At 39.4% G+C, this 26,883-nt stretch overlaps 2 protein-coding genes across 2 annotated transcripts in view; one reads left to right on the top strand and one right to left on the bottom strand.

Annotated features, from left to right (window-relative positions):
* Positions 1 to 12,363, bottom strand: part of PRIM2 (DNA primase subunit 2) — a 311,497-nt gene extending 299,134 nt beyond the window's left edge. Inside the window, exons 1-5 of the mRNA XM_050788782.1 lie at positions 12,281 to 12,363; positions 11,371 to 11,533; positions 9,396 to 9,499; positions 6,107 to 6,186; positions 4,344 to 4,464 (exon numbers count right to left, since the gene is read on the bottom strand). Coding sequence (XP_050644739.1) covers positions 4,344 to 4,464; positions 6,107 to 6,186; positions 9,396 to 9,499; positions 11,371 to 11,524 — 459 coding nt within the window. The 5' untranslated portion in view covers positions 11,525 to 11,533; positions 12,281 to 12,363. The remainder of the gene's footprint in view (positions 1 to 4,343; positions 4,465 to 6,106; positions 6,187 to 9,395; positions 9,500 to 11,370; positions 11,534 to 12,280) is intronic.
* The window catches only part of DST (dystonin), a 1,587,602-nt gene that overhangs the window by 737,148 nt on the left and 823,571 nt on the right, over positions 1 to 26,883 (top strand). The gene's annotated exons all lie outside the window — the stretch shown is intronic.

Raw genomic sequence — 26,883 nt, 5'->3', positions numbered from 1 at the left:
AGCGAGACTCCGTCTCAGGGAAAAAAAAAAAAAAAAAAACCAAGTTTAGCAAGGTTGCAGGATACAAGATCAATATACAAAAATCACCTGGATTTTTATATACTAGCAATGAACATTCCAAATGTGAAATGAAGAAAACAACTCCACTTACAATAGCATTGAATAATAAAATATGTAGGTATAAATTTAACAAAAAATTACAAGACATTGTTGAAAGAAAATTAAAGAATATCTAAATAAATAGAAAGACATCCCATGTTCATGGATTGGAAGACTTAATATCATTACAAAAGAGTACCTCCCAAACTGATCTACAGATTCAGTGTAATCCCAATGTGAATCCTAGCTAGCTTCTTGGTAGAAATTAACAAGTTGATCCCAAAATTCATTAAAAAATGCAAGGAACCCAGAATAGCCAAAACAATCTTTAAAAAAGAACAAAGCTGGAGAATTCATACTTCTCAACTTTAAATCTTAACAACAAAGCTACAGTAACCAATAATCAAACCCACGTGGTATTGACATAACGACAGACAGATCAATGGAATAAAACTAAGGGTACTGAAATAAATGTTTACATTGACAGTTGTATTAGTCTGTTCCCACGCTGCTATAAAGAACTGCCTGAGACTGGGTAATTTATAAAGGAAAGAGGTTTAATCCTGAGGCCTCCGCGTGTCTGGGGAGGCCTCAGGAAACTTACAATCACGGCAGATGGCACCTCTTCACAGGGCGGCAGGGGAGAGAATGAGAACAAAGTGAAAGGGGAAGCCCCTTATAAAACCATCAGATCTCATGAGAATTTACTATCATGAGAATAGCATGGGGAAGACTGCCCCCATGATTCAGTTACCTCCCACCAAGTCCTTCCCATGACACATGGGGATTATTGGAACCATAATTCAAGATGACATTTGGGTGGGGTCACAGTCAAACCATATCAATAGCCAACTGGCTTGACAAGTGTGCCCAGATAAATCAATGAGGAAAGCGGTCATTTCAACAAATGATGTTGGGACAACTAGATATCTACATGCAAAAGAATGAAGTTGGACCCTTCCTTGACACCATGTATAGAAATTAATTCAAAATGAACCACAGATATGCTAAAACTACAAAACTGTTAGAGAAAAAACTGTAGGAGTAAATCTTTATGACCTCACATTAGGCAAACCCTTCTTAGACTCAACACCAAAAGCACAAGTAACAAGAAAAAAAGATAAATTAGACTTCATCTAAAGAAAAAAAAATCTTTTCGTTGCAAACAATACGATCAAGAAAAGATAACCTTCAGAATGGGAGAAAATATTTGTAAATCATATGATAATGGACTTGTACCCAGAATATGCAAAGAACACACAACAATAAAAAGACAAACAATTCAACTAAAAAACAGGCAAAGGATTTGAACAGACATCTTTCCACAGATGATACACAAATCACCAATAAGCACATGAAAAGATGTTCAGCTTCATTAGAAATGCAAATCAAAACCACAATTACATACCATTTCATACCCACTATGATGGCTATATTTTTTTAAAAGGTAACAATTTTTGGTGAGGCTGTGGAGAAAGTGGAACCCTCATCCACTCCTGGTAAGATATATAATGATATAGCCACTTTGGAAAACATTTTGATAGCTCCTCAAAAGTTTAAACACAGAATCACCCTTTGATCTAGCAATTCCACTCCTAGGTATACACCTGAGAGAAAGGAAAACATATTCACACAAAAACCTGGACACAAATATTCACTGTAGCATTATTCATAATAGCCAAAATGTGGAAACCATCCAAATGTCCCTCAAATGCTGAACAGGTAAAATATTATTTGGCAATCAAAAAATTAAATACAGATACATTCTACAGCATAGATGAAACTTGAAAATATTATGCTAAGTAAAATAAGCTGATCACAAGGGACCAAATATTGTATGACTCCATTTATATGAAATGTTCAGAACAGACAAATCCAGAGACAGAAAGCAGGTTAGTGGCTGCCAAGGGCTGGGAGAGGAAGAAGAGGGAGTGACCATAAATGGGTATGAGGTTTCATTTTTAGGGTGATGAAAATGTTCTAAAATTACATAGTGGTGTTAGTTGTACAATCTGTAATTACACTAAAAACCAATGAATTATACATTGTAAAAGGGGGCATGTCAAGATTTGTGAATTCTAGCTCAATAAATCTATTATTTAAAAAACTATATGTGACAATGCGTTGAGACACTCTAAAACTGGGGTCTCCAACTCTCAGGCCGCAATACCAGCACCAGTCCATGGCCCGCTAGGAACCAGGCTGCACAGGAGGTGACCAGTGAGTGAGCATTACCACCTAAGCTCCACTTCCTGTCAGATTAGTGGAGACATTAGATTCTTATAGGAGTGCGAACCCTACTATGAACTGCACATGTGAGGGATCTAAGATGTGCATTCCGTATGAGAATCTAATGCCTGATGATCTGAGGTGGAACAGTTCATCCCAAAACTATCCACATCCCTCCCCACCCTGCTATCTCAGTCCATGGAAAAATTGTCTTCCACAAAACCAGTCCCTGGTGCCAAAAAGGTTGGAGATAGCTGCTCTAGAATAAATAATAGACCTTCTCAAGGACACTTCTCTCTATAAACTACTAAAAATCAGTAATTTCAACAAAAGCAAAAAATAAACTATTTCTAACATGAACGGATAAATTAACTGTAATTGATAATTGCAATAATGGACTTCACCAAGGATAAAAGTTAAAAACAAAATGGAAGATGCAATGGTTTTGGTTCAGATGGTACCATGCATGACATCTGTCTATGCAAAGGTAGATGTGATTTAGAAACCTCATGAAGCAAATGAAAGAAACTATAGAAACTGCCTCCCTAGCATATATTCAATACTAAACGTCTACAGAATGTTTGTTCACTTCCCTTCACAGTCTCTTTTCCCTAACTCATATACTCCATAGTGTTCCTTGATACAGTGGATATGTCTTCTACTTGTCAGACAGAACAATGTCTTTCACCTATTGCAACTTCTACTTTTTTACTTTATTTGGCTTCAAGCCATGCATTCCAACAACAAAACAGAGTCTCAGCCAGTCCTACTACCATCTGACTGCTCTAAAACTTCCAAAACAGAATTTTTCTACATTCCCATTGTGGCATGTATCTACCTAAAAGACATAAATTCTAGGCCAGGCACAGAGGCTCACACCTGTAATCCCAGCACTTTGGGAGGCTGAGGCGGGCATATCACCCGAGGTCAGGGGTTTGAGACCAGCCTGGCCAACATGGTGAAACCATGTCTCTAAAAATACAAAAATTAGCCGGACATGGTGGCACACACCTGTAGTCCCAGCAACTCAGGAGGCTGAGGCAGGAGAATCGCTTGAACCTAGGAGGTGGAGGTTGCAGTGAGCTGAGATCACACCACTGCATTCCCACCTGGATGACAGAGTGAGGCTCCATCTCAAAAAAAAAAAAAAAAAAAAAGATATAAATTCTATTTCCAATACTTATCCCTGTTAAATGAGTCCCAAAGATCTCTTCTTTTTTATATAATTACAATACGTAAATCATTCAGATTTATCTGCAAAACTATTCAGACAGATTTTACTCACAACTGACTTTTTGTTTTTTGGGTTTTTGTTTTTTTTTTTTTTTTTTTTTGAGATGGAGTCTTGCTCTGTTGCCCAGACTGGAGTGCAGTGGCATGATCTCAGCCCATCACAGCCTCCACCTCTCGGGTTCAAGCAATTTTCATGCCTTAGCCTCCTGACTAGCTGGGATTACGGGCGCGCAGCACCATACCTGGCTAACTTTTGTATTTTTTGTAGAGTGGGGGTTTCACCATGTTGGCCAGGATGGTCTCGAACTTTTGACTTCAAGTGATCTGCCCACCGCAGACTCCCAAAGTGCTGGGATTACAGGTGTGAGGTACCATGCCCCGCCTGACAACTGACTTTTATATAAAGTGTTACCTCCTCTAAATTTCACAACTATAAATAAATAACCATCACTTGTCTAGTTTAACACATTATTAATTTTGAAATTTTTTGGCCAACAAAATTTTGGTTAAAGGTGAACCTTTATAAACTAAACCTTCTTGTGCTTTAATAAAGCACATATTTAACAGAGGAACTAAATGTGAGACTGTGTTATTAAGGAGCCCCTTTTCTTCTAGTCATAGAGAAGGAAAGACATATTGTTATCCAAAGCTATTAGCTACTGTTTCAGACAGGCACTTGCAGAATGTAAAGAGAATACACCACACATTAGTACCAGCACTTAAGACAGAAGGGAAAAATGAACGGTGAGAACAATTAGAAATAACTACAAAAATATACTTACAGCCTCAAACTGCAATTGGCTATCCTTTAAGAAATCCTGAATTTTATCCTTGGGTAAAATGCTGAATCTAAATCGAAGGAGATCCATTTCTTGTTGAATGAACCAGCGTCTAAGTTCTTCACTGAAATGAAGACAGAAAGCATGAGTACAAACTAAAAATCCAGTGATTATTAAATCTAAGAAATGTTTATAAAACAATATTCAGACATAAGCAAGATGCTAATGGACAGCAGTTAAAAACATGCAAGTCCTCTATCATGGTAAGGAGAATATCAATACCACATATCACAATCTTCTAGGGATGTGTTGGGTACAAGGTATAGGGGGTGTTAAAAATTAAAAGGATTAAATACAGAATGCTTCGAGCCCAGCTGCATTATTTTTAAATAACATAAAATACTTCATGCATTTAATGTAACTTCAAAATATTCATTTTATGTTAGAAAATAGGGGCTGGTATGGTGGCTCATGCCTGTAATCCTAGCAATTTGAGAGGTCAAGGCGGGCAGATCACCTGAGCCCAGAAGTCTGAGACCAGCCTGAGCAACTTGGTAAAACCCCATATCTACAAAAAAATTAGCCAGGCATGGTGGCATGTGCCTATAGTCCCAGCTTCTCAGGAGGCTGAGGTGGAAGGATCACCTGAGCCCACAGAGGTTGAGGCTGCAGTGAGCCGAGATGGCACCACTGTACTCCAGCCTAGGCAATGGCATGAGACCCTAGCTCAAAAAAAAAAAAAGAGAGAGAAAAGAGAAAAAAAAAGAAAAGAAAATGGGGAAACGGGGCACTCCTTTGGCTTGAGGTGTCTTTATAAATGCCAAATAAAAGACACCAAATTTTTTAAGGCAACTTTGATCCGATTAACTTTGCAAAGGACACTTTGCTCATGGCTTTACAATTTATAATTTCATAAAATTTAATATGCACATGTATACCACAATATTTAAAAGCAATAAAATGTTCATTTATAAGGCAGATACTAAGGGGTGTTACTGTTATATAATAAAATAATTACCCTACTGGATGCAAAATATGATTTCACATTTTTAGGAGATTTTCACAGATTGTCAGCAATGTATTTATTATATAAATTTCATAAACTACATATGCTTTTTTATAGAAGAAAAACTCTAGAACCAAAACTGGTAAGTAATTTACCAATTATTATCTTGGGATAGTAAGCAATTCAAGAGTCTCACTTGATAAGCCTATTAATTAAAACAAAGACAGCCATAACTAAATTATGTGACCAAAATTAATATGTGGGGAAAAACAGTTTTAAAAAAAGCAACTAACTTTACTACCTCTGGGTGGCACTATTAACTTAAAAAAACCAACTACCAAACAAAAATCTTAGATTTAACTGGCCCATAGAGCTCAAATTCCAAAAACCTGTATCAAATTCAAGTGTGGGTTTCATTAATTGTTTCTTATAAATATTATCTTTTTTTTGCAGGAAAAGTATCAAAAGTCCTTCCTCCCAATAAAATCCTTTCCAATTTAAAATCCCAAATGAAGAGTCTCTCTCATAAACTTAAAAAGTGTTTCATCAGGCAAAATTTTGTGATAGAATTTTTTTCAGTATTTTTAAGTAAACAATTTGCTCCAAACAATTTACTATAACAGTGTTCAACCCCATGATCAACTGGTTCCTGATGTTATTCTGGGTTTTCCTATGTTCAGTACAACACATCAACTTACCACACACCAATTTATAACCCATGACACCAGATTTGACTGTGAGAATATAAACATATACTCACGACTGGCAATAAGCAAGCCGCAAAATAAAATGAGAAATATGATCTCTTCTTCGCGGTTCATATTCATCTTCTAAGTTTTCCTTAAAAATAATGACACATGAATAAAATAAATGCATTAGAATGGTAAGAGGTATAAAGAAATACTGAGCTAGCCTGAGCCAATGGTAAAGTAAGTTTCAAAAACATTTCTTTTTTTAGAGATGGGGTCTCGCTCTATCACCCACACTGGAGGGTAGTGGTCAATCACAGCTCACTATAACTTCCAACTCCTGGGCTCAACCTCCCAAAGAGCTGGGACTACAAGCAACACCCACCATGCTCCGCTAATTTTTTATCTTTTGTGTAGATGGAGTCTCAATAGGTTGCCCAGGATGGTTACGAACTCCTGGTCTCAAGCAATCCTCCTACTCTACTCTCTTAAAGCAGTAGAATTACAGCCATGAGCCACCACACCCAGTACCAAAACATTTCTTCTTTTTTTTTTTCTTTTTACTTTAAGTTCTGGGATACACATGCAGAACGTGCAGGTTTGTTACAATAGGTATACACGTGCCATGGTGGTTTGCTGCACCTATCAACCCATCATCTAGGTTTTAAGCCCTGCATGCATTAGGTATTTGTCCTAATGCTCTCTCTCCCCTTGCCCCAAACCCCCTGACAGGCCCTGGTGTGGGGTGTTCCCCTCCCTGTGGCCATGTGTTCTCATTGCCAAAACATTTCTTAATATGCTTTTCAGGGCAATTATCATTTACCTTAAGCTATCAATCAGATGAAACCGAGAAGCAAACTAATCTCAACAAAACCTCTTGAGTTTGGACCCCACTATTTTCTTCCCACCAACCCCTCTCTTTTAATTTTCTTCTTTTCCAGCCTATATCCAGGGTGCTCACCACTTCAACAACTTCTTACACCAACCTCAGCTTCTTTAATTTCAACCATTTGGCAAAACCTAGATTCTTAATCTACAACTACACTCTGCAGTCCTAGTCTCAAAGTGCTAAGAACCTCTGGAGAAAAACACAACTACAGGAATCAACCTCAGCTTCTCTAATTTCAACCATTTGGCAAAACCTAGATTCTTAATCTACAACTACACTCTGCAGTCCTATTCTCAAAGTGCTAAGAACCTCTGGAGAAAAACACAACTACAGGAATTTGGAAAATATAATTTCATGGCCTATAATCTCAACTAGATCCTTGCCAATAGTCAGATCCAAAATAATAAGCGCAAACATGTCTTGAGCACTTACTAGGCACCAGGCATAAAAGTGCCCTAAACATTTTTAAGGCATGAACCCATTTAATCCTTTAAAAAAAAAAAAAAAAAAAAACCCTACGAGTAGGCACTACTATAATCTTATTTTACAGATAAGGAAACTGAGGCACAAAGAAGTTATGTAACTTGTTCAGGGTCACAAAGTTTGTCCAGAGTAAGTAGCAGTATTGAGATTTGACAAAAAATCATCTCCTTCCTCACTTTTCAGAAAATCTTCAGTCTTCACCAGTTGTCCCAAGACCCCTACTACAGCACCTTTCCCTTCTCTCTGAACAGATGACTTCACCTGCTTTACAGAAAATAAAGGCTACCAGGCAGACTCCTTCAGTCCCAAGCTTCCGTATACACGTGTGTTGCCTTCCATCCATCTCTACAAAGCATCTCCTCTTCCTGGCATGTAAAGCTATATTAGTCCATTCTCATGCTGCTAATAAAGACATACTCAAGACTGGGTAAACCCATAAAAGGAAAGAGGTTTAACTAACTCGCAGTTCCCCAGGGCTGGGGAGACCTCAGGAAACTTACAATCGTGGCAGAGGGGGAAGCAAACACGTCCTTCCTCACATGGTGGCAGTAAGGAGAAGTGCTGAGCAAAACGGGGAAAAGTCCCTTATAAAACCATCAGATCTTGTGAGAACTCACTATCTAGAACAGCAGCATGGGGGTAACCACCCCCATGGCTCCACCATTTACCATCTTATGAGCTTGGGCAAATTATTCAGTCTGTGAATAAATAGGTTGTATCTGTAAAATAGGGATGATAATAATACCTACCTCATAAGACTGCTGTATGAATTACATACATGGGCTAATATATGTAATGCACTTAGAACAAGGTCTGGTATATAGTAAACATACTATTAATATAAATATCTGCTGTTGTTATTCCCTATTATCATTATTAATATTATGATCATTATTATTGAAACTCTAGCCCTCCTTGGCTTCTACGACACTACTATCCTGGTTCATCTCCTACTTCTGAGAAATCTCCTTTCCATTCTCCTTCCCAAACTCCTCCAATTCTACTTTACCTTCAATACTGGTATTCCTCATGTCTTTACTTCCACCATCATCTCTTCTCTCTCAAATATCTTCCTAGGGTGCTCTTACCTACTCCTGGTGATTCCAACCTTCTGCTAAATCTATACTCCCACCAGATGTCTTCCTGTATATTCAGACCTGTGTATCCAATTGTCCACTAGACATCTCCACAGGCACCTCAAATTCATGTTAAGAACTAAACTCTACATCTTCCAAGACTTGCTTCCCCTCCTGCATATCACATCTCAAAATATTACCACCATCCACTAATTTTCCTAACTAGAAACCTGGGTGTCATTTATAACTCTTCTCTCTCCATTCCCCCTACAATCAGTCACTAAAACCTTTTGATTCTACCTTCTTAATACCTCTTCAACCAGTCCCCTTCTCTCATTTAATTCAGACTCTCATCATTTCCAGGCTTCTAACTGGTTTCCCTCCAAACAGACATGATCCTGTCAATCTGCAGTTGGCAGTCATCTTCCCAAAATGAAAATCTAACCACATCTGTCAACATGCAGCTCCACTACTACCTCTTCTGGAAAGCCATCCCAAACCTCCCCAATCTGAGCTGCATAATTATATATGTTTTTGGAGTTCCTGGAGCATGCATCTATAAACACAGTCATCGTCCTGTATTGCACGGGATACATTTGGCAATGTCTGGAAATATGTAGGGGTAAAAGCCAGAGATGCTACTGAGCATCCTACAACGCACAGGAGAGTCCCTGCAACAAGGAATTGTTAGACCCAAAATGATGTTAGTCCTGAGGTTGAGAAACCCTGCCATATTATAATCATCTGACTTCATGTCAATCACCCCTAATAGACTGAAGAATCTCCAGGCAGAGATCATGATACATTAGTCTTTATAAAAGCCCAGTGCCTAATATAATACCTTTCCCACAAGTGACACCCGACACATACATATATGGAAACTGAAGGAACTTTTTTTCCTTTTTTACTTACTCTGTAGGAAAACTTGAGCTTTCGAAGCTCACTCTCCAACTTACTCTGGTATTGTTCAGTTCCCTTCACATAGCTCACTCCAAGATTTTCAACTGATTTTAACACTAAAAAAAAGAAAAAAGGTACAAATGCAAGATAATGTTTTAAAACTAAATCCAAAACAAAATCTATGGAGGGCAATTCCATAATTACTTGTTTATAGAATATGACAAGTAATTGCCAGTTTATTTCCTGTAACTACATTATATAAACTATATATGCTTATAAGATGATAATGTCCATCTATGTGCAGAAAATATCCATGTCTCATAGCATAATCTAATACCAGGGATTCTCAATCAGGGAAGAGGGATGGACGGTGAATAATCATTCCCGTACTGAGCTGCTGCTGCTGAGGAACAGAAAAGTATGTCAGTATGGGAAAAAAACTAGGCACTCCTTGTTTGCATCCTTCATCTGTGAGCTGCCTGTTATGCAGCAGGCGTCATTCACTTGGCATAGATTCAACAGGAAAAAAGCATCCCTTCCTTTCCTGATGAAGCCGAGGACAGGGCACAACAGTGAAGAAGAAGGGCCATCCAATCAGCCAAATGAACCATCCTGAACAGATGCTACATACTGTTCAAAGGTTCCTAAAGCACCTTATCAATCTTTCCTCAGATGAATTATTCTCTGGAGGCATTTTTGAAGTCAAGAATGAAGAACTTCTAATTGTCTCAGGAACATAAACCCCATGTCCCACAGGTATGCATATCCAAATTAATTATCCTCCCCTCATTCCTACTTTTCTTCCTGCCATGCCCATCTCCATCAGCAGAGTTTCTATGCATGAGATCATCCAAGCAGGAACTTCAGCCACTCCACATCTGCTCCCTCACTCCTCATATCCAGTCACCAAATCCTATCCATGTTACCTCCTCAGTATCCCTTAACTCTCTCCCTTCCTATCATTGCCATTGTCACTATCATAGTTCAGGCTCGTATCATTTCACCTCAAGTGCCAAACCCAAGGGACACTTTTCAATCACCGTCTTAATCCCTATGAAGTATCTGACACTGCTAAGCTTTCTAAAACCCTTTTCTCCCTTGTCTTCATTCTTTCATTCAACACACAGGCACTGAGTGCCTCCTCTCTGTATTAGCAGTGCTTACCCTGCTCCTCTAAGAATGATTACCAGTGTCTCACCTTTCATTCTGATTTCCCCACAAGGATATCCTGGAACATAAACTCTGAAAACAACACTAGTGTTTCTGTTTCAATTCATGTCTAGCCCATTCTTTTCTCTAGCAACACACTGAGGATTAAGTAGGCCCCCAGGACAATGGCCACATCCTTCTTACACCCCGATATCATATCATTAGCATGGCACAAAATGCCCTCCATACTTCTCCATCCACCCTGAATTCCTGAACTTGTTACTGTTACCTCAAATATGAAATTCTCTTTCATGCTCCAAGCCTTTGTATAGGCCATTATGTCAGCTTGGAAAAACTCTTCACTTCTTCTCTGCTGGAAAATTTCTACCCATTCTTCAAGGTCCAGATCACATTTCAACTTCTCTAAGAAGCTTATTTAATCAGACTAAGTCAGTCACTCCCACTTCTTTGTTTCAACAGCACCACCATTTACTTCTAGAGCAGTTAAAATACTGAATTATGACTATTATTTTGGATGTCTGTCTCCATGTACTAGAATACAACTTCAACAAAAAATAACATTATTCATATCAAAATCCCTGCCACCTAGAACATAATGGCACTCAATAATATGCACTGTACAATAAATAAATGAATGAGTACCAAACCCTCAACAAATATTTCTTGAATGGATTGCTGAATGAAGGAAATGAATTATCTCAATAAATATTTGTTGAATGGATTGCTGAATGAAGGAAATAAATTACCTTCATTCATTCTCACAAAGGGTAAGTAAGTTTCTCAAGAATATATACATTCTAATTTAAATAGTACTTACATTTAACTCTATCAATAGCCAAGTTTTCAAATTCTATTAAAGATATGTTTTCAGACGGTGGCTGCAAGTAAAACTGAAGGCAATGAGGGTAGGAAGCATTCCTCTGGTCACCTGCCAATCTCGGCATCCTCCACTTTTTTTTGGAAAACTCCATCTTGGTCACCTTAGAAGGAAGCATATAAAAAGCATAAAATTATGGAAAATAAAGTTGGAAAAAGAAAACACGAAAAAATAATTACACAAACAGAAAAAAAAAATGGACTTGAAGGCATGCACAAAATGTTAGCAGTGGCAATTCCTGGGTGATGTCCTTCTCTCTTTTCCAGATTTTCTACAATACACCTATAATAATTTTGTAATGGGGGTGGGAGAGGCGCTAGAGCAGACGCAGGTGGTGATCCTAATTTTCAGCAACATGAAAGTCAGGTGATGTTGCCTGCTCATTACAGGCCTGTGTGTCACTGCTCCTGGATCTTTACGATCCCAAGAGTTAATATAAGGTTTTACGTGGTCTGCAATCCTGAACTTAGAGGAGAGTGCTGTAGGTTCTGGCTAAATGAGGGTCTCACTTGATGGACTGGGTCCAGTTACTCACTTTCTCTGTTATGACTCTGGGAAACAGAACAACTGTCTTTCGGAACTCCTTTTCGGGAGCATCCACAAGTGCCTTATAAAAGTTCCATCCCCAACACCTCTGCCCACTCCACTAGCAAACCTATCTGCCCCCAACTCCTCCCTGGTACCTGAGTGTCTGCCCCAACCAATCAACCAATACCCACTACTCTCAACCCGCCAAGTCTGTCCTTCTGCTCCTGCTGCCTGCAAAGTGATCCGTCTCTCCTTTCTGTCGACTTGCAAGCCTCAACAACAGAATTGCTCTCTGTCCTAAATTCGCGGGAGTTTCCCTTACCTGCAAGAATTCAAACTCGGGGAAACACAAACGCTGACAGCTACCGCTCCCGGGTGGCGGGAGAGTTCATATGAAACCGGAAGCGGAAGCGATTAGCACGGAAGGCCCGCCCTCCCCCACCTCCCCGCGGCCGCTTGGAGGGGGTTGTGCCTGGGGCTCTGGGCATGCTCAGTGAAGCGCGTCTGGGAGCTCAAGGCGTTTCATGGACTTTGGCAGCTTTAAAATGTTTGGATGTCAATGTTTTGGGGATTTCTTTTTTCCAAATTTTAAGATGCATTTCCCGTACGTGGAGTAGGTAGCTTTTAACGGTTGAAACTGGGGTGCTGAATGCTAGTGGCGAAAACTCCCATACGCCGAAAATTGAACCAATGTAAGTTCGTTTGGGGACACTAACAAATATTCTGTATATTGAGGAGAATATGGCGCTTTAACCCGCAGAGCTGGCACTCATCACTTTCAATCTGGGGAGGAATGAGGAAAAAAAGCATTAGGATCCTTTTTGCACCTAGCTCACTATTAAGGGCTCTTTTTTCCCCTCGTTTAATCTTTCAGCGACGTTTAAGGTCCTATACGGTCGTATTACCCCCATTTGGCAGATGAGGAAACAAGTTACAAGATCATCATTAGCTACATACAATACATAGTTTGAATTTCGGATTGGGCGGCAAGATCCTACTGGCAGGTTCCACGTTCAGTTCCCTCCCCGCTCCCCGGCAATGCCTCGCACAGAGTAAGCGCGCGGCTGAATTATCTGTGGAATGAACTAGAATGGATGAAAGAATGAACATTCGCAGAAATCGCTCTGCAGTCTACAGGAATTAGAAGAACCCAGCCTCGGAGGGAAGATAGGGTGGAAGAAGTGGAAGCACTGTAGATAACGCGGACGTGCCGCTTACTTTCCAGATGTCTTACTGCAGACTCACAAGCGGCGCGTCAGAGCCACCACACCAGTTCTGTCTGTAAGATTTTCGAGAACTGGAAATTAACTTCACTCGTGGCCTCTAGGAGGCGTGCCTTGCTTACAAATGTGCTAGAATGAGGCTCCGGTATAGGTAGTCGTTAGGCGATCAACTGAATGTTTTGAAATGTTCATGTTTTTAGAAATGCAAAGTACATTGAAACAGTATCAAGCTTCAGAGCATCTACCCAGCCTGGACTAAACTGTGGCTGGCACTGACTTTATACCAGGACCTGTTCTAAGTGGTTTACATATCAACTCATTTTATTCTCACAACCATTTAAGATAGGCTATTCCCCCCCCCGCCCCACCGCCCCGACACACCACCACTACCCGAGACAGAGTCTTGTTCTGTGGCCCACCCTGGAGTGCAGTGGAGCGATCTCGGCTCACTACAACCTCTGCCTCCCGGGTTCAAGCAATTCTCCTGCCTCAGCCTCCCGAGTAGCTGGGATCTGTAATCCCAGCTAATTTTTGTATTTTTAGTAAAGACGGGGTTTCACCATGTTGGCAAGCTGGTCTCGAACTCCTGACCTCGTGATTCGCCCGCCTCGGCCTCCCAAAAGTTATTATATTAAACCTATTTTCTAGATACGGAAACTGAAGAACAGAGAAGTTAAATGAAGTCAAAAGGACACATAATGTCAGAGCCATGTTCAAACCCAGAGAAACTCTCCAGGCCCCACTGTGCTAACGATCTCACTATACTAATTCCAGTAGTATGACAGCAGAGCTTCACCTCATTTCTTCCTCTCTGTATCAAATACATAATACAAATACTTCACCTGGTCTGAAGAAGACACCTGAAAGCATATAAATTGCCTGAAAAACCAGCAGCACAGATCATAAGAATATTTACATGAATATCTTATCTCTGGGTTTCAAACAAAGTTAAATATTATAAATTACAAAGAAAAAAGATATAAAGACTTGACGATAAAAATACAAAATTACGCATGTAAAAAATTCACAAAAGTATTTTGCACTCATCAAACTACCGAAAAGGTCTACCAAAAGTATAACATCAAAAAGGTTAATGCCATCAGGATACAAAGCAGTTAATTCATTAGGAAAAAAATCCTAAGACACAAAGAGAAAAATGGGAAAAGAAGAACAAGTAACTCATAGAAAAAATAACTAATGTTAAATATGAAAAATGTTTTTATCACTAGCGCAAATAAATTTTCTCCTGCAAAATTGTCAAGGATTTTATCATGAAACTACTCAGTGTTGCCACCTGTTTTGCTCCTCATTTAAACCCCTGAGGCTCTTTATGATTCCCATATGGTGTAGTTCTTTAAATAATTATAGCCTTCTACTACAGAAGTTCTTTATCTTTTGGCAGATTAAGAACTTCTGTAGTAGAGGGATGTAATTATGTCCATGAACCACTGGACAATGTGATGAAAGTTCTCCTCAGAAAAATGCACCTACACACGCATCTATACTATTTCAAGAGATTCAAGATCACCATATGTGACTGGTCAAGAATTCCAGCACCACTAGGTTTTAAGCTTTCTTTGGATGAGCCCTTTTGTTCATCTTTGTGATCCCCAAAGTACTTGCTACAATATCTGCCTAATTAAAAGATGAAGTTGCCAGTGTCATTTTATGACCAACTCAGAGAAAACTGAAAATATATGTTCATGCTTAACATACCAATATCTTCCTATGTCACATAATAGCTACCTTTTCATCATATTAAAAACCGATTTTAAGCCCCTGGGAACAAAATAGCCTGTGTTTGTCAGCTATTCCAGCATTTTTGTTGTTTCTAAATGCCACAGTTTTGGTTGCTACCTCACTGTGAAGTGTGTTTTTCTGAATCCAGAGGCAATTGCAATATAAATCTGCATATCACAGTAGCAATAATGCACAATAATGTTATACATTTCAGCAGCCATGTTCAGTAAATCACTGTGAGCTCTTTCATGTATTCACTTCATCTAAAAAACTGGATTGACACAATGCTCAACCCTGGCAACTGAGAGTCTTGTAAATTACAGACATTGACCTCACAATCATGGGGAGGAAAACATACATAAACACATAAGTTTTACTTCCACTGAATCATAGCATCTCAAAAACAGGGACGACTGTTTCATTCATTTCTGTGACCCCAGTGCCTGGCACTCCATGGGCCCTCAACAAATACTTATGACACTGAATTGTTTTTGTTTTTTTTCTTTTGTTTTGTTTTGTTTTTTTGAGACGAAGTCTTGCTCTGTCGCCCAGGCTGGAGTGCAGTAGTGCGATCTTGGCTTACTGCAACCTCCGTCTCCTGGGTTCAAGCAATTCTCCTACCTCAGCCTCCCGAGTAGCTGGTATTACAGGCGCCTGCCACCATGCCCAGCTATTTTTTGCATTTTTAGTAGAGATGAGGTTTCACCACGTTGGCCAGGCTGGTCTCAAACTCCTGACCTCAGGTGATCCGCCTGCCTTGGCCTCCCAAAGTGCTGGGATCATAGGCGTGAGCCACCGTGCCCGACCAACACTGAATTATTGAATACTGTGAGAGACGTATGAAAAAAAATGCTGGGTTCAGCTTCCCATTAAACAGATGGTTTGAATCAAATGTGACTCCAACTTATAAAACTTCAAGTCCTCATCTGAAAACTTTATACACATTCCTTCCAGAATGAGTTGGCTTCCTAGTTTAGCCTGTAATAAAGCACAGAGTACCTTCTCTGGCAGAATTTCCATGAATCATCACTGCTCAATTCAGTGCCTGCCCTGGGCATTACCCAGCTACAGACAGACTGCCCCACGTGGCATTCAACCTGAGATAACTCCTCCACAGCTCCAGAACTTCTATCCCAAAAAGTGTCACACTTACAGCTGATAATTTAGTTGCCATGCTTGGTAAATCTAAGTGAGTGTTCATTCCTCCTCTGTGCGGGGTGTGTCGCCCTAAAAACCAAAGGCATGGTAAGCTTCTTTACTAAGTAAGCATGCTATAAACTCTAGGTCCTACCAGCTGTGTTTGCCATGAAAAGCAGAGAACAGGAGGTATTTCCAGCAAGATAGCTGACCCATAAAAGCTAAAGCAGAGTTAGCCAACCTGTGGCCCTCCACCCTCCCCATTTCACTGCCTACATCTGGGAGTTGGCTGGGAACCAACCTAAAGAAAGCACTTCATTATTTCTCCATTTGCTTTAGATTGCTTTTTTTGGTCAAAATCAAGGAGCAGGAGAACTGAGAGGAAGCATATTCTTAAGGGTAGCACGGTGAAGAACCACTACCCTTCCATATATCAACATTATTTGATGTGTTCCAGAAATAGTAATTAAACACTTACTAAGTGCCAGGAAACATTTTCTATGCTGGGGATATAAGAATGATGAGAGAGCCAAAAAATCCTGCTCTCATAAAACTTCTAATGGGAAAGAGAGACAATAAACAAGTTAAAGGCATAAATCATTAGGTTAGATAACAACTACTAAACAAAAAAAAAATTAATCAGAAAAGAAAAATGTAAAGTTTTGCAAGGAGATATTGAAATTTCAGAAAGGATAACCAGAAAAGGCTGGCTAAGAATGTGGCCATGAAACAGACCAGAAGAAAACTTGGGATTTAGTTATGTCTATCTTTAGGAGAATAGCCTTTCAGGTAGATGGAAGGCCAATCTTAATTCACTAGTATTTAAGACATTATGGTATTGGTACAAGAATAAAGTCACCAATCAATGGAACAGAATAGAAAACCCAAACATGGTCCCACACCTATGAGGAAACTTGGTGTATGACAGATCCACTGTACAAATCAATGGAACAAAAAATAGACAATTGTAAATGGTGCTGGGACAACTGGCTGTCTATAGGGAGGGAAAAATGTATTCCCTACCTCCTACTGTATAAAAAATCAATTCCAGATGATTTAAGAACTTGTATATGAAAGCCAAAATTTTAAGAATTTAAAACAAATATATATAGACAGTCTTTATGGTCTTGATGGTCCAAAGAATTTATTAAACAAGACATTAAGAAAAAGCATAAGCAGTTCTGGAGTTGGGTAATGGTGATGGTTGCACAATAATGTGAATGTAGGTAATGCCACTGAACTATACACTTACAAATGGTTAAAATGGTAAATTTTGTGTTATGTATATTTTAATTTTTTTTTTAAAAAAAAGCAAGCTAAAAAGAGAAAGATTGATCATTTTAACTACATTAAAATTGAGAATTTAAGGGATTTTGCATGGATAGGGAGTTTCTGTTCATTTGTTTTTTTAAGACAGGGTTTCCTGTTGCCCAGGCTGGAGTGCAGTGATGCGATCACTGCCCACTGCAGCCTCCACCTCCTGGGCTCAAGCAGTCCTCCCACCTGAGCCTCTCAAATACCTAGGACTGCAGGCACAAGCCACTAAGACTGGCTGATTTTCAGACTTTTTTGTAGAGATGTGGCTGCACTATGTTGCTCAGGCTCATCTTGAACTTCTGGACTCAAGCAATTCTCCCACCTCAGCCTCCCACAGTGCTGAGATTTTAGGCATAAGCCACCACACTTGACCTTTTTAAAAGTACATTAAAGTTTTTAAAGTACATAAATATACAGTTTTTTGTGATCCACAAATTGGGAGATGATAAAATTAACACAGGGTCAGTGTTAGTATCAAGATATAGAAAGGGAACCTGAACAAGTATTTCACAATGAAGGAAATGTAAATGATCAATAAACATATGGAAATATGTTTAATTACATTAGTAATTGGAGAAATGCAAATTAAAACCACAATGAGATAATATTCTACAGGTGCCAGATGGACAAAAGTTTCCAAGTTTGAAAATATTGCGTGTTGACTAGGAACGCATATGCTGTAGGTAAAAGTGTTAATTGATACAACTACTTTGGAAAATGTGGCATTACCTGGTAAATTTGAAAACATCTGACCCTTTATCCCACTATGTGATTCTAGTCTAAGTATATTCTCTAGAGAAAGTTTTGAGCATAGACATCAAAACACATGGACAAGAACATTCGTGGCAATATCAAAATAGTAAAACACTGGAAACCATCCATCATCAGAAATGGATAAATTGGGCTGGGCACAGTGGCTCACACCTGTAATCCAACACTATGGGAGGCTGAGGAGGGTGGAACACTTGAGCCCAGGAGTTTGAAACCAGCCTGAGCAACACGGTGAAACACTGCCTCTACAAAAAATACAAAAATTAGCCAGATATGGTAGCGCGAGCCTGTAGTCCCAGCTACTCTGGAGGCTGAGGTGGGAGGATCACCTGAGGCTGGGAGGCTGCAGTGAGCCATGACCCTGCCACTGCACTCCTGCTGGGAGACACAGCAAGACCTTGTCTCAAAAAAAAAAGAGAGAGAGATAAAAGGAAAAAGAAATAGATAAATAAATAAATTCTGGTGTATTCATACAATGGATTTTTTTAAGTAAAAAATGAGTGAACTACTACAATTACAGTAATCATATCGACATGGATGAATCATATAAATATAATGTTAACTAAAAAAGCAAGTCATAGGACAATACCGTATATGCCGGATATTTTCCATTTCCCACCCCATCACCTAAAACCACTCTAGCCCCCTCCCCTGCTCTCTGTTCCTAAACGAATGGACCATATAAACGGATTTCTGTGCTTTCTGCTTCCAGTTAGGTTAGGTCAATTAAAAGCCCCAAAAGGAAATAGGAAGAAGAGAAGAAAGTGAGATCAATGTATTTATCCCCACAGCTGCCTCCCTGCAAGGCCACCTGTGTCCCTCAACCTGTCATTGCTTCTCTCAAGGTGGCAATGGACTCTAAAGGACTCTCTCACTTTGGGTCTGGTAACAGCTCCTTTTCCTCTACCTTTCAGGCCTAGAGACAGTAACATATTGACTTCAAGTAAGCCCTGCTTAATTGTACTATCCATTGTGGTTCCCTACTCCCACACCTTTGTAAATAATCTCTACAAAAAAAACCCATCCTTGAATTAGCATTATCTTTATTTATTTTTATTTTTTATTTTTTGAGACAGAATCTTGCTCTGTCGCCCAGACTGGAATGCAGTAACACGATCTTGATCTCGGCTCACTGCAACCTCCGCCTCCTGAGTTCAAGCGATTCTCCTACCTCAGCCTCCCAAGTAGCTGGGACTACAGGCACATGCCACCACGCCCAGCTAATTTGTGTATTTTTAGTAGAGAGAGGGTTTCACCATGTTGGCTAGGCTGGTCTCAAACTCCTGACCTCATGATCCGCCCGCCTTGGCCTCCCAAAGTGCTGGGATTACAGACGTGAGCCACTGCGCCCGGCCAAATTAGCCTATTTTGAGTATGCCATCTGTTCCTCGTTGAACCATGACTGGTACTATTCAGCATTTTTATAAAAGCTTTTTGAAAGTGGAATAATACATACTGGAGTACATACTGTCAGTGGGAAATGATCAAATTCAAGATAGTGGCTAACCCTGGGGAGAAGAAAGAAGATGCACAGGTGGGGACCTTCGGCCCTCTCTTTTCTCTCCCTGTTAGACCCAAGACAGATCTAACATTGTAATAGAGGCTGAGGTTTCAGGGCACGGACTGCTGATGCCTCAGTGGGGAAGTTTCCTGCAGAGCACATATATTTGTTAGGTCCCCTGACAACTCCTGTGCATAGATCTGGGAAGGGAGCGAACCCTGACAATACAGTTCCTCTTCCTTATCTGTCTCCCTTGTCTCTGAATCTCTCTGGTGCCAGGATGCAAAGGTCCTTTTTACTAAGTCAACACCCTCACCTAAATTCTTACCACAACTTGATGGCGAATTTCGTCTCTTGCTGTAATGACACGGTCGGGAGTCACCTGAACCTCCCAGACAGAATTCATCCTACCTGGAGCTTCACAGCATCCTAGACGCATCTGAGAGATGATAGTGGGAAGCATTTAGATGTACTAGTCTGGCCCTCTCACTTGGTGTACCATACTTTGGCACTGAGTCTGGCCGCAGGATGGAAGGAAGAGACACACAGGATAGGAACCATATGGAGTTTAATCCAATATCTTTGCTTTGAGTTTTTCCATATGGTAAGTGAGGTTAGTGGTGGTATGAAGCGAAATGAATCTCACCCTGAACATAGTATTCAGCAAAACCGTTCACTCTTGGTGTTATCTATAGATACAGAGGACTAAAAAAGAGTGCAGGAAAAAAATCTCACCTTGGTTTAGCCATAGGGAAATAATTTTCAATACTGGTATTTATGAGCACCACTTATTTATGGATAATGACTCTATGGCCCACAGCTTCAGGCATTTCATTGCTGTGTGTCAGATTAACTTTTTGGCAGAACTTATTTTATTACAGTACTAATTATTCATGCCAGCTTAGAGCATCTGAAGATCATAAGAAATACTTATTTTTAGTAAGAACATAACACAATATGGTGCCTAACAATTTAGTAGAATATCCCTGATTGTTCTTTCCCTATTTAAATTTAAGCCAGACTAAAATCTACTTGAAGACCCATCTACCCAGAATCATCTTATTTGTGTTTAAAAGAATTGAAGAAAGGAGCCTAAGAAAAGAATCTAAGTAACAAAGAAACTACCTTCAAATACAATTTCACTTTATGCTCTATAATTGATGGCACTTTTCAATGTTCTGTTCTAAAATGACTTAGTTATTTCACATGAATCCATCTCAATCCTGGTAACATCAGTTGCTCTCTGTTTGAGCTGAAACGATTCTGAATATTTGAGTTTTTAACAGGAGACTGATTATTTGATCATGAGCTCCTTGAGACCAAGCAGACTATCTTGCCCATTTCTGCACCCCTGCCTCTACCATAGTCCCTGACATAGACCAGACAGTCCAAAGCTGTCGGCTGAACTAAATTGAACTTCTCTGTACTTATCCCTAATTCCAGATGGGCTTACATACACTTTATGATGTAATCCTTCACAGAAGACGTGTTTTCACTCTAGATTTTGGCTTTCCCATTGAAATTCCTGATCGCAATATTTTCTCTCAGTTGGCTGATTTTTGGAAACTGAAGTAGGTGTAAATATGATCCTGTTATAATGCCAAGATTGAATTCCAACTTGATTAGCTGATAATCACATCCAAAAGTTCGCATTCTCAGTGAGAAAACAATATTAACATTTCAGAAAGTGGAAATTAGAGACAAATAATAAATCTTCCTTTCTCTGACTAATCAATACTTGAAGATCAATGTTGAGAGCTATCCAGAGTACAGAGAGGAAACGGACTTTCCTGATGCATGTGGGATCACTTCATCTGCATTTTTGTCTCTTTGAGCAACAAAATATAATCTATCACTTAGGAACCAAGTAGTAAAAACTTTGTCTTTCTATAGGGAACATGATTTTTTCCTATGAGGTTAATTATTTTAGGGTCAGTGCCCTAGTAGTAGTTGAGTATGTACTTGGGACTACACCCTAGACTTCTCACCTACTTCTACTGCTTCTCACCTAGGCATCTCACCAACTGCTTTCTTTAAGGGTCTCTGCCCCACAGTGCCCCAGGGAACGGCCCCAAATCAAATGCTTCAGTTTCTTTCACAGGGAAGGGGTCCTTTCCCCTCCCCACTCAACACCTCCTCCTCCTCACCTAACCCACACACAGAACCAGGCCACACAGGCAACTCTTAGAACCAAGGTCAGTCTTCCCCAGAGTACAGTTATGAAGCAATTATGTTGTTTTGTGCTTTCTCCAGTAGAATGACAGGAGCAGCTGTTTTTCTAGAAACTGATTAATGACCTTCACTGTGGGAATTTTCTGTCTGCCGTGTAGAGTTAATGCAATCTTTTTTATTGTCTAGTAAGTCCAGATCTTTCCAATTATATTTGTTTCATAATAATAATAATACAGTATTGGCACTTGTAAAGTATACTATAGTTTTCAAAGCAATTTCATTTGTATGATTTAACCCAGGATTTCTCCAACCAATTGATTCTCTGGGGTCCCTTCATTTTATTATAATTTCCTTTTTATTCTTTCCATTTTTTTCCATTCATTTTTATGATAAGTTTCATAAAAAGCATATCCTGGGTCATCTGGATGACGTGTTATTTCCAAATTGTACCATATGCCAGCCACTCATGTGACCCCAGTGGGATTGGTGACACATATGAGCATCTGAAATGATACAGCTTGGCTTAAAATGTACTGGTAAACATAGCTAGCTAGCTGATCAAAGATTTGCAGGCTATAAAGTAAAAATATCAACCATCACCCTGCATCATTATTGCTTTCAATTTGGATTGCTTTCCCCCAACAATTATAAAGACAGAAGTAGGCTGGGTGCAGAGGCTCAGGCCTGTAATCCCAGCACTTTTGGAGGCTTAGGCGGGCAGATCACCCAAGGTCAGGAGTTCAAGACCAGCCTGGTCAACATGGTGAAACCCCATCTCTACTAAAAATACAAAAACAGAAACAAACAAACAAAAAAAACTAGCTGAGCATGGTGGCAGGCACCTGTAATCACAGCTACTTGGGAGGCTGAGGCAGGAGAATCATTTGAATCAGGAAGGCAGAGGTTGCAGTGAGCCAAGATCGCGCCACTGCACTCCAGCCTTGGCAACAGAGGGAGACTTCATCTCAAAAAAAATAAAAAATAAAAAAATTAGTCAATTGAAAAAGACATAAGTGAGGCTGCCCAGGTTATCCAGCCAGTGCTTTACTCGTATCACAAGTGGAAGTAGTGTTCTGATTCTGTCTCTGTATGTGCCAAATTACAACAGTATGCAAGTAGTATCTATTACAATAAATATACAGTGAAGGATTTTCCAGTCAGATTTTCTCTTGCATTTTGGAGTGAACAATTAAATTGGCCCACCAATAAATTGTAGTGGATAAAAACAAAATCATTTTTAAAATCTAAATAAATAACTATGATGATGCCAGTGATTCAGATGATAATCTATTGCACTCAAAAAAAAAAATCATGTAAAAAAATAAGTGACTAAATCTTCCTATCATTAACCTCAACATATGCTCTTCAATTTCAGCAAAGCATTATCTAGCAAATTAAATTAACATCAATTTTAATTATATTGGTTTTTATCATTTGGCTTGTATTTAATATGTAAATGTATTTGGCTTTTATGTGCATATTTCAGCCATAAACATATAAAAACTTAGCTTTTATGTGGACATATTAGCTATAAACATAGAAAGACATAGCAATAACCATGACATAAAAATCATAGACATCAACTCTGGTTATTCTAATAATCTAAATATTTTCTTCCTCTTAAGGACTTTTTTACATTACTTTACATTACTCAAGTTTGAGAATTATAAGTTTAATCCTAAAATAGGTTAACAGGAAATCTTTTGATTTATAACGCTACTCATAGAATAAGTGCACCTTCAGTAACTTAAAATGGTTTTTGACAAATTTAGAAATCTTAAAACTATCTTCTTTAAAAAAAATCAATTATTACTTTCCACTTCAACAGACATTTTATTTGAATAATGGACTCTTATGACTGAGTTCTTTCCAGAATGCACTGGCTTAGGGAAAGAAGCACTAGGCCTTTCGAGTATTTATTTTGTGGAAGATAAACAACATTGTTATATAAGGCACTCTTCCAAATAGCTTAAGGTTGTTTAGAACATCCATTAACCCTAATGGAGTTACAAAATATTAAGGCAGAAAAATATGCTTTAGTAGTTATGCCTTTGAGAGGCTAGAGGCTAAATAAATAAAATGTCTTAGCGATGACATTTTATATATTTATTTCTTAACCCTATGTGGATAACCACATAATTTTCCTATATCTGTTAGACACCTAATTTTTAATGTACAATTTAAAATTCAACAACTACCTTAAAATCAATTAAACCCATGGAAAAGTGCTGGGGAAAACACTGAAAAGTAAAAAATGCCTTCTAATGATTCAAGTATGTACTTAAATGCTGCTCTTAAAGACTCAAGAGTTAACCTGGAATGAATCTATCTCGCTCTCTCTCTCTCTGTGTCTCTCTCTCTCTCTCTCTCCATATTCTAACTTTTATATATTTTTTTCAAATGAAACTCTGCTCAAAAACTAAATTGATAACAAAATTACTTAGTAGATATTAATATTTAAAATGTGTTTCTTTTCCTAAAATATTTTCTATTTTGAGCATAAAAGGCCCAGGTGAGGCAGTATTTCATATTTGGGGGCTTGAATTTGGAAGCGAAAGTTTAAATTTGAAAGCAAGAATCTTGTGACCCCTCAGGGTGAGACTGAAAGTTCTGTCTTAGCTTTTGGCCTCCCAGCCAGTAAATAGGAATGTCTTCTGAAGTGCCTGTCCTGAATAGGTGCCATGGAGAAAGCAAGGAAAAGCAGAACCAGAGTTACATCACATTCAGTCTGAACTCATTCTTGACTTCAACACTCACAGAATCAATCATCTACGGGTTTAGTGTCAGGTATATTTCTCCCATTCTTTTTCTGTTGTTGTTGTTATTGAGACAGAGTCTTCACCATGTTCGCCAGGCTGGTCTCAAACTCCTGACCTCAAGTGATCTGCCTGCCTCGACCTCCCAAAGTGCTGGGATTACAGGCGCAAGCCACTGCACCCAGACTCTCCTATTCTTTTTTTCTTTTTTTCTTTTCTTTTTTTTTTTTTTGAGATGGAGTTTTGCTCTTGTTGCCCAGGCTGGAGTGCAATGGCGCGATCTTAGGTCACCACAACCTCCGCCTCATGGATTCAAGCAATTCTCCTGCCTCAGCTTACCGGGTAGCTGGGATTACAGCATGGGCCACCATGCCCAGCTAATTTTGTATTTTTAAAAGAGACGGGGTTTCTCCATGTTGGCCAGGCTGGTCTCGAACTCCTGACCTCAGGTGATCCACCCACCTTGACCTCCCAAAGTGCTGGGATTACAGGCATAAGCCACCATGCCCAGCCAACTTTCCCACTTTTAAGACTACCATACTTGACTATGATTTGAGCTCAGGGCCAACCTGGGTTTCAGCTCTGACAACGGTCTTTCAAAAGAGAGGTAGGAAGGATAATAAAAGAAGAAAAAAGGTCCTATCCACACTAGGTACTGAAGCAGTGGTATCCTGCGCTTAGGACAGTCAGATCTTACTTCTGTTTTTACAACAAAGACCTTTAAGCAAAAATAAATAGCCCTAAAGCATCATGTGTTTGAAATCAGTTACCTATTTCTCCAAAATCTCCTTCTCTCACAGCAACATTACTATTAGGATGGAAAATTTAACTGGCAACTTTCCCTATCCCTTTTTGATAAGAGGGAAACCTTTTGAATCGAGATACTTTAATAAAGAAATAAAGGTACTTCTTGATCCGCCTGCCTCGGCCTCCCAAAGTGCCGAGATTAGTGGTGTGAGCCCCTGCACCCGGCCAGGGACTGTTGTTTCTAAAGGCCGAACCAGAACTATGCTAGTACAGAAAATAGCAACCCGATTTTAAACTATGATTTATTAAAGAAAAATTAATGTCTAACTTTGAAAAATGCGCTCATTTAAGTCAACTAATAAAGAAACCAACAGCCTCATCACTCTTACCTATGGGAAGATTGAGTTCAAACTAGAAGGCACACAGTAAACTATACTCAAGGGTCCGAAGCCCATCCATTATCCGGTTTTCAGATCCCTCAACATGCACACACTCACGACATACACACACACGAGCTCACACAGGCACATGAGACAGGACAGCAATGAACAGCAAGTATCCTTGCCCACTCAGAGCTGAAGCCCAGGACGTTATTCTATTCTAGATCTCCTCTCATGCAGAGGAGCTGAAGGTTCTCAAGAGGGGCTAAAGTTCCTGGACTAAGATACTTCAAGCACTAGGTGCTTGTGAGGACAGAGGGAGTATAGGGTGCAGATGCAACTATAAGGGCTGAAAAGCCAAGTCCAAAATGGACAATGCATCTGCAGGCCTTGGCTCCTGATGCAGGGAAAGTCCGAGAGGGCTTAAACTTCAACACTTGTCCCTCTCATATTGTAAGTTCTTTTTGAAATTACCCTTACCCTTCAGTAAATAGCTTCATATTGAAATATAGAGTGAACACAGTGAAGAAAAAGTTGGGGGGTCGGATGGGAGGGTGTCTGCTCCATTTCCCTCTCCCCAGGGTTTAGCAGATAAAGAACATCAGTCCTTCTGTAGATTTGCCAAGTGGTGCTTGGCAAAAGAAAGAGACTCATATGCTAAACCACCACTTCCACTGCCTGCAGAATAAATTAAACCCCTCTGCGCCTGAGGAGCACCTCCATTTATTTATTTATTATTCCAGCAAGGTTCTGCTACTTTAAAGACACACCCTCAACTTAGGTAAAATCACTGAAGAGTAAATCAGAAAATGTAAGAGAAAAGAAGTGGAATATAGATTCTCAGCTCTCCTCTCTATATCCAAACATGAGTATTCCGGCTCATCTTTCTCCTATATCCCTTCCTTTAAGTAACTCCAAAATAATCAGGCTCAATTCTTCATTGGTTTCAAAATGTGTATCTATCCATTGATTCATTCAACAAAAAAATGTTGGATGCCAAGCATGGGGTGGACTGGAAAAGAAGTCAAGATAGGATACAAGGAGCTCAGGAAGTTATCACCTGGGACATTTTAGTCCAGGACAATTCCTAAATGCTGACCCTAGAACCATTGATGGCATGGGGTCGGTCTGCTTAAAATGAGTAAAAAAAGAACCACAGGTATAGAAATGTAACTAATGCA

The sequence above is a fragment of the Macaca thibetana genome, chromosome 4 (genome assembly GCF_024542745.1).
Source record: "Macaca thibetana thibetana isolate TM-01 chromosome 4, ASM2454274v1, whole genome shotgun sequence".
Lineage (NCBI taxonomy): Eukaryota > Metazoa > Chordata > Mammalia > Primates > Cercopithecidae > Macaca > Macaca thibetana.
The sequence above is the reverse complement of the archived record's forward strand: the minus strand, read 5'-3'. Positions and strand labels throughout refer to the sequence as shown.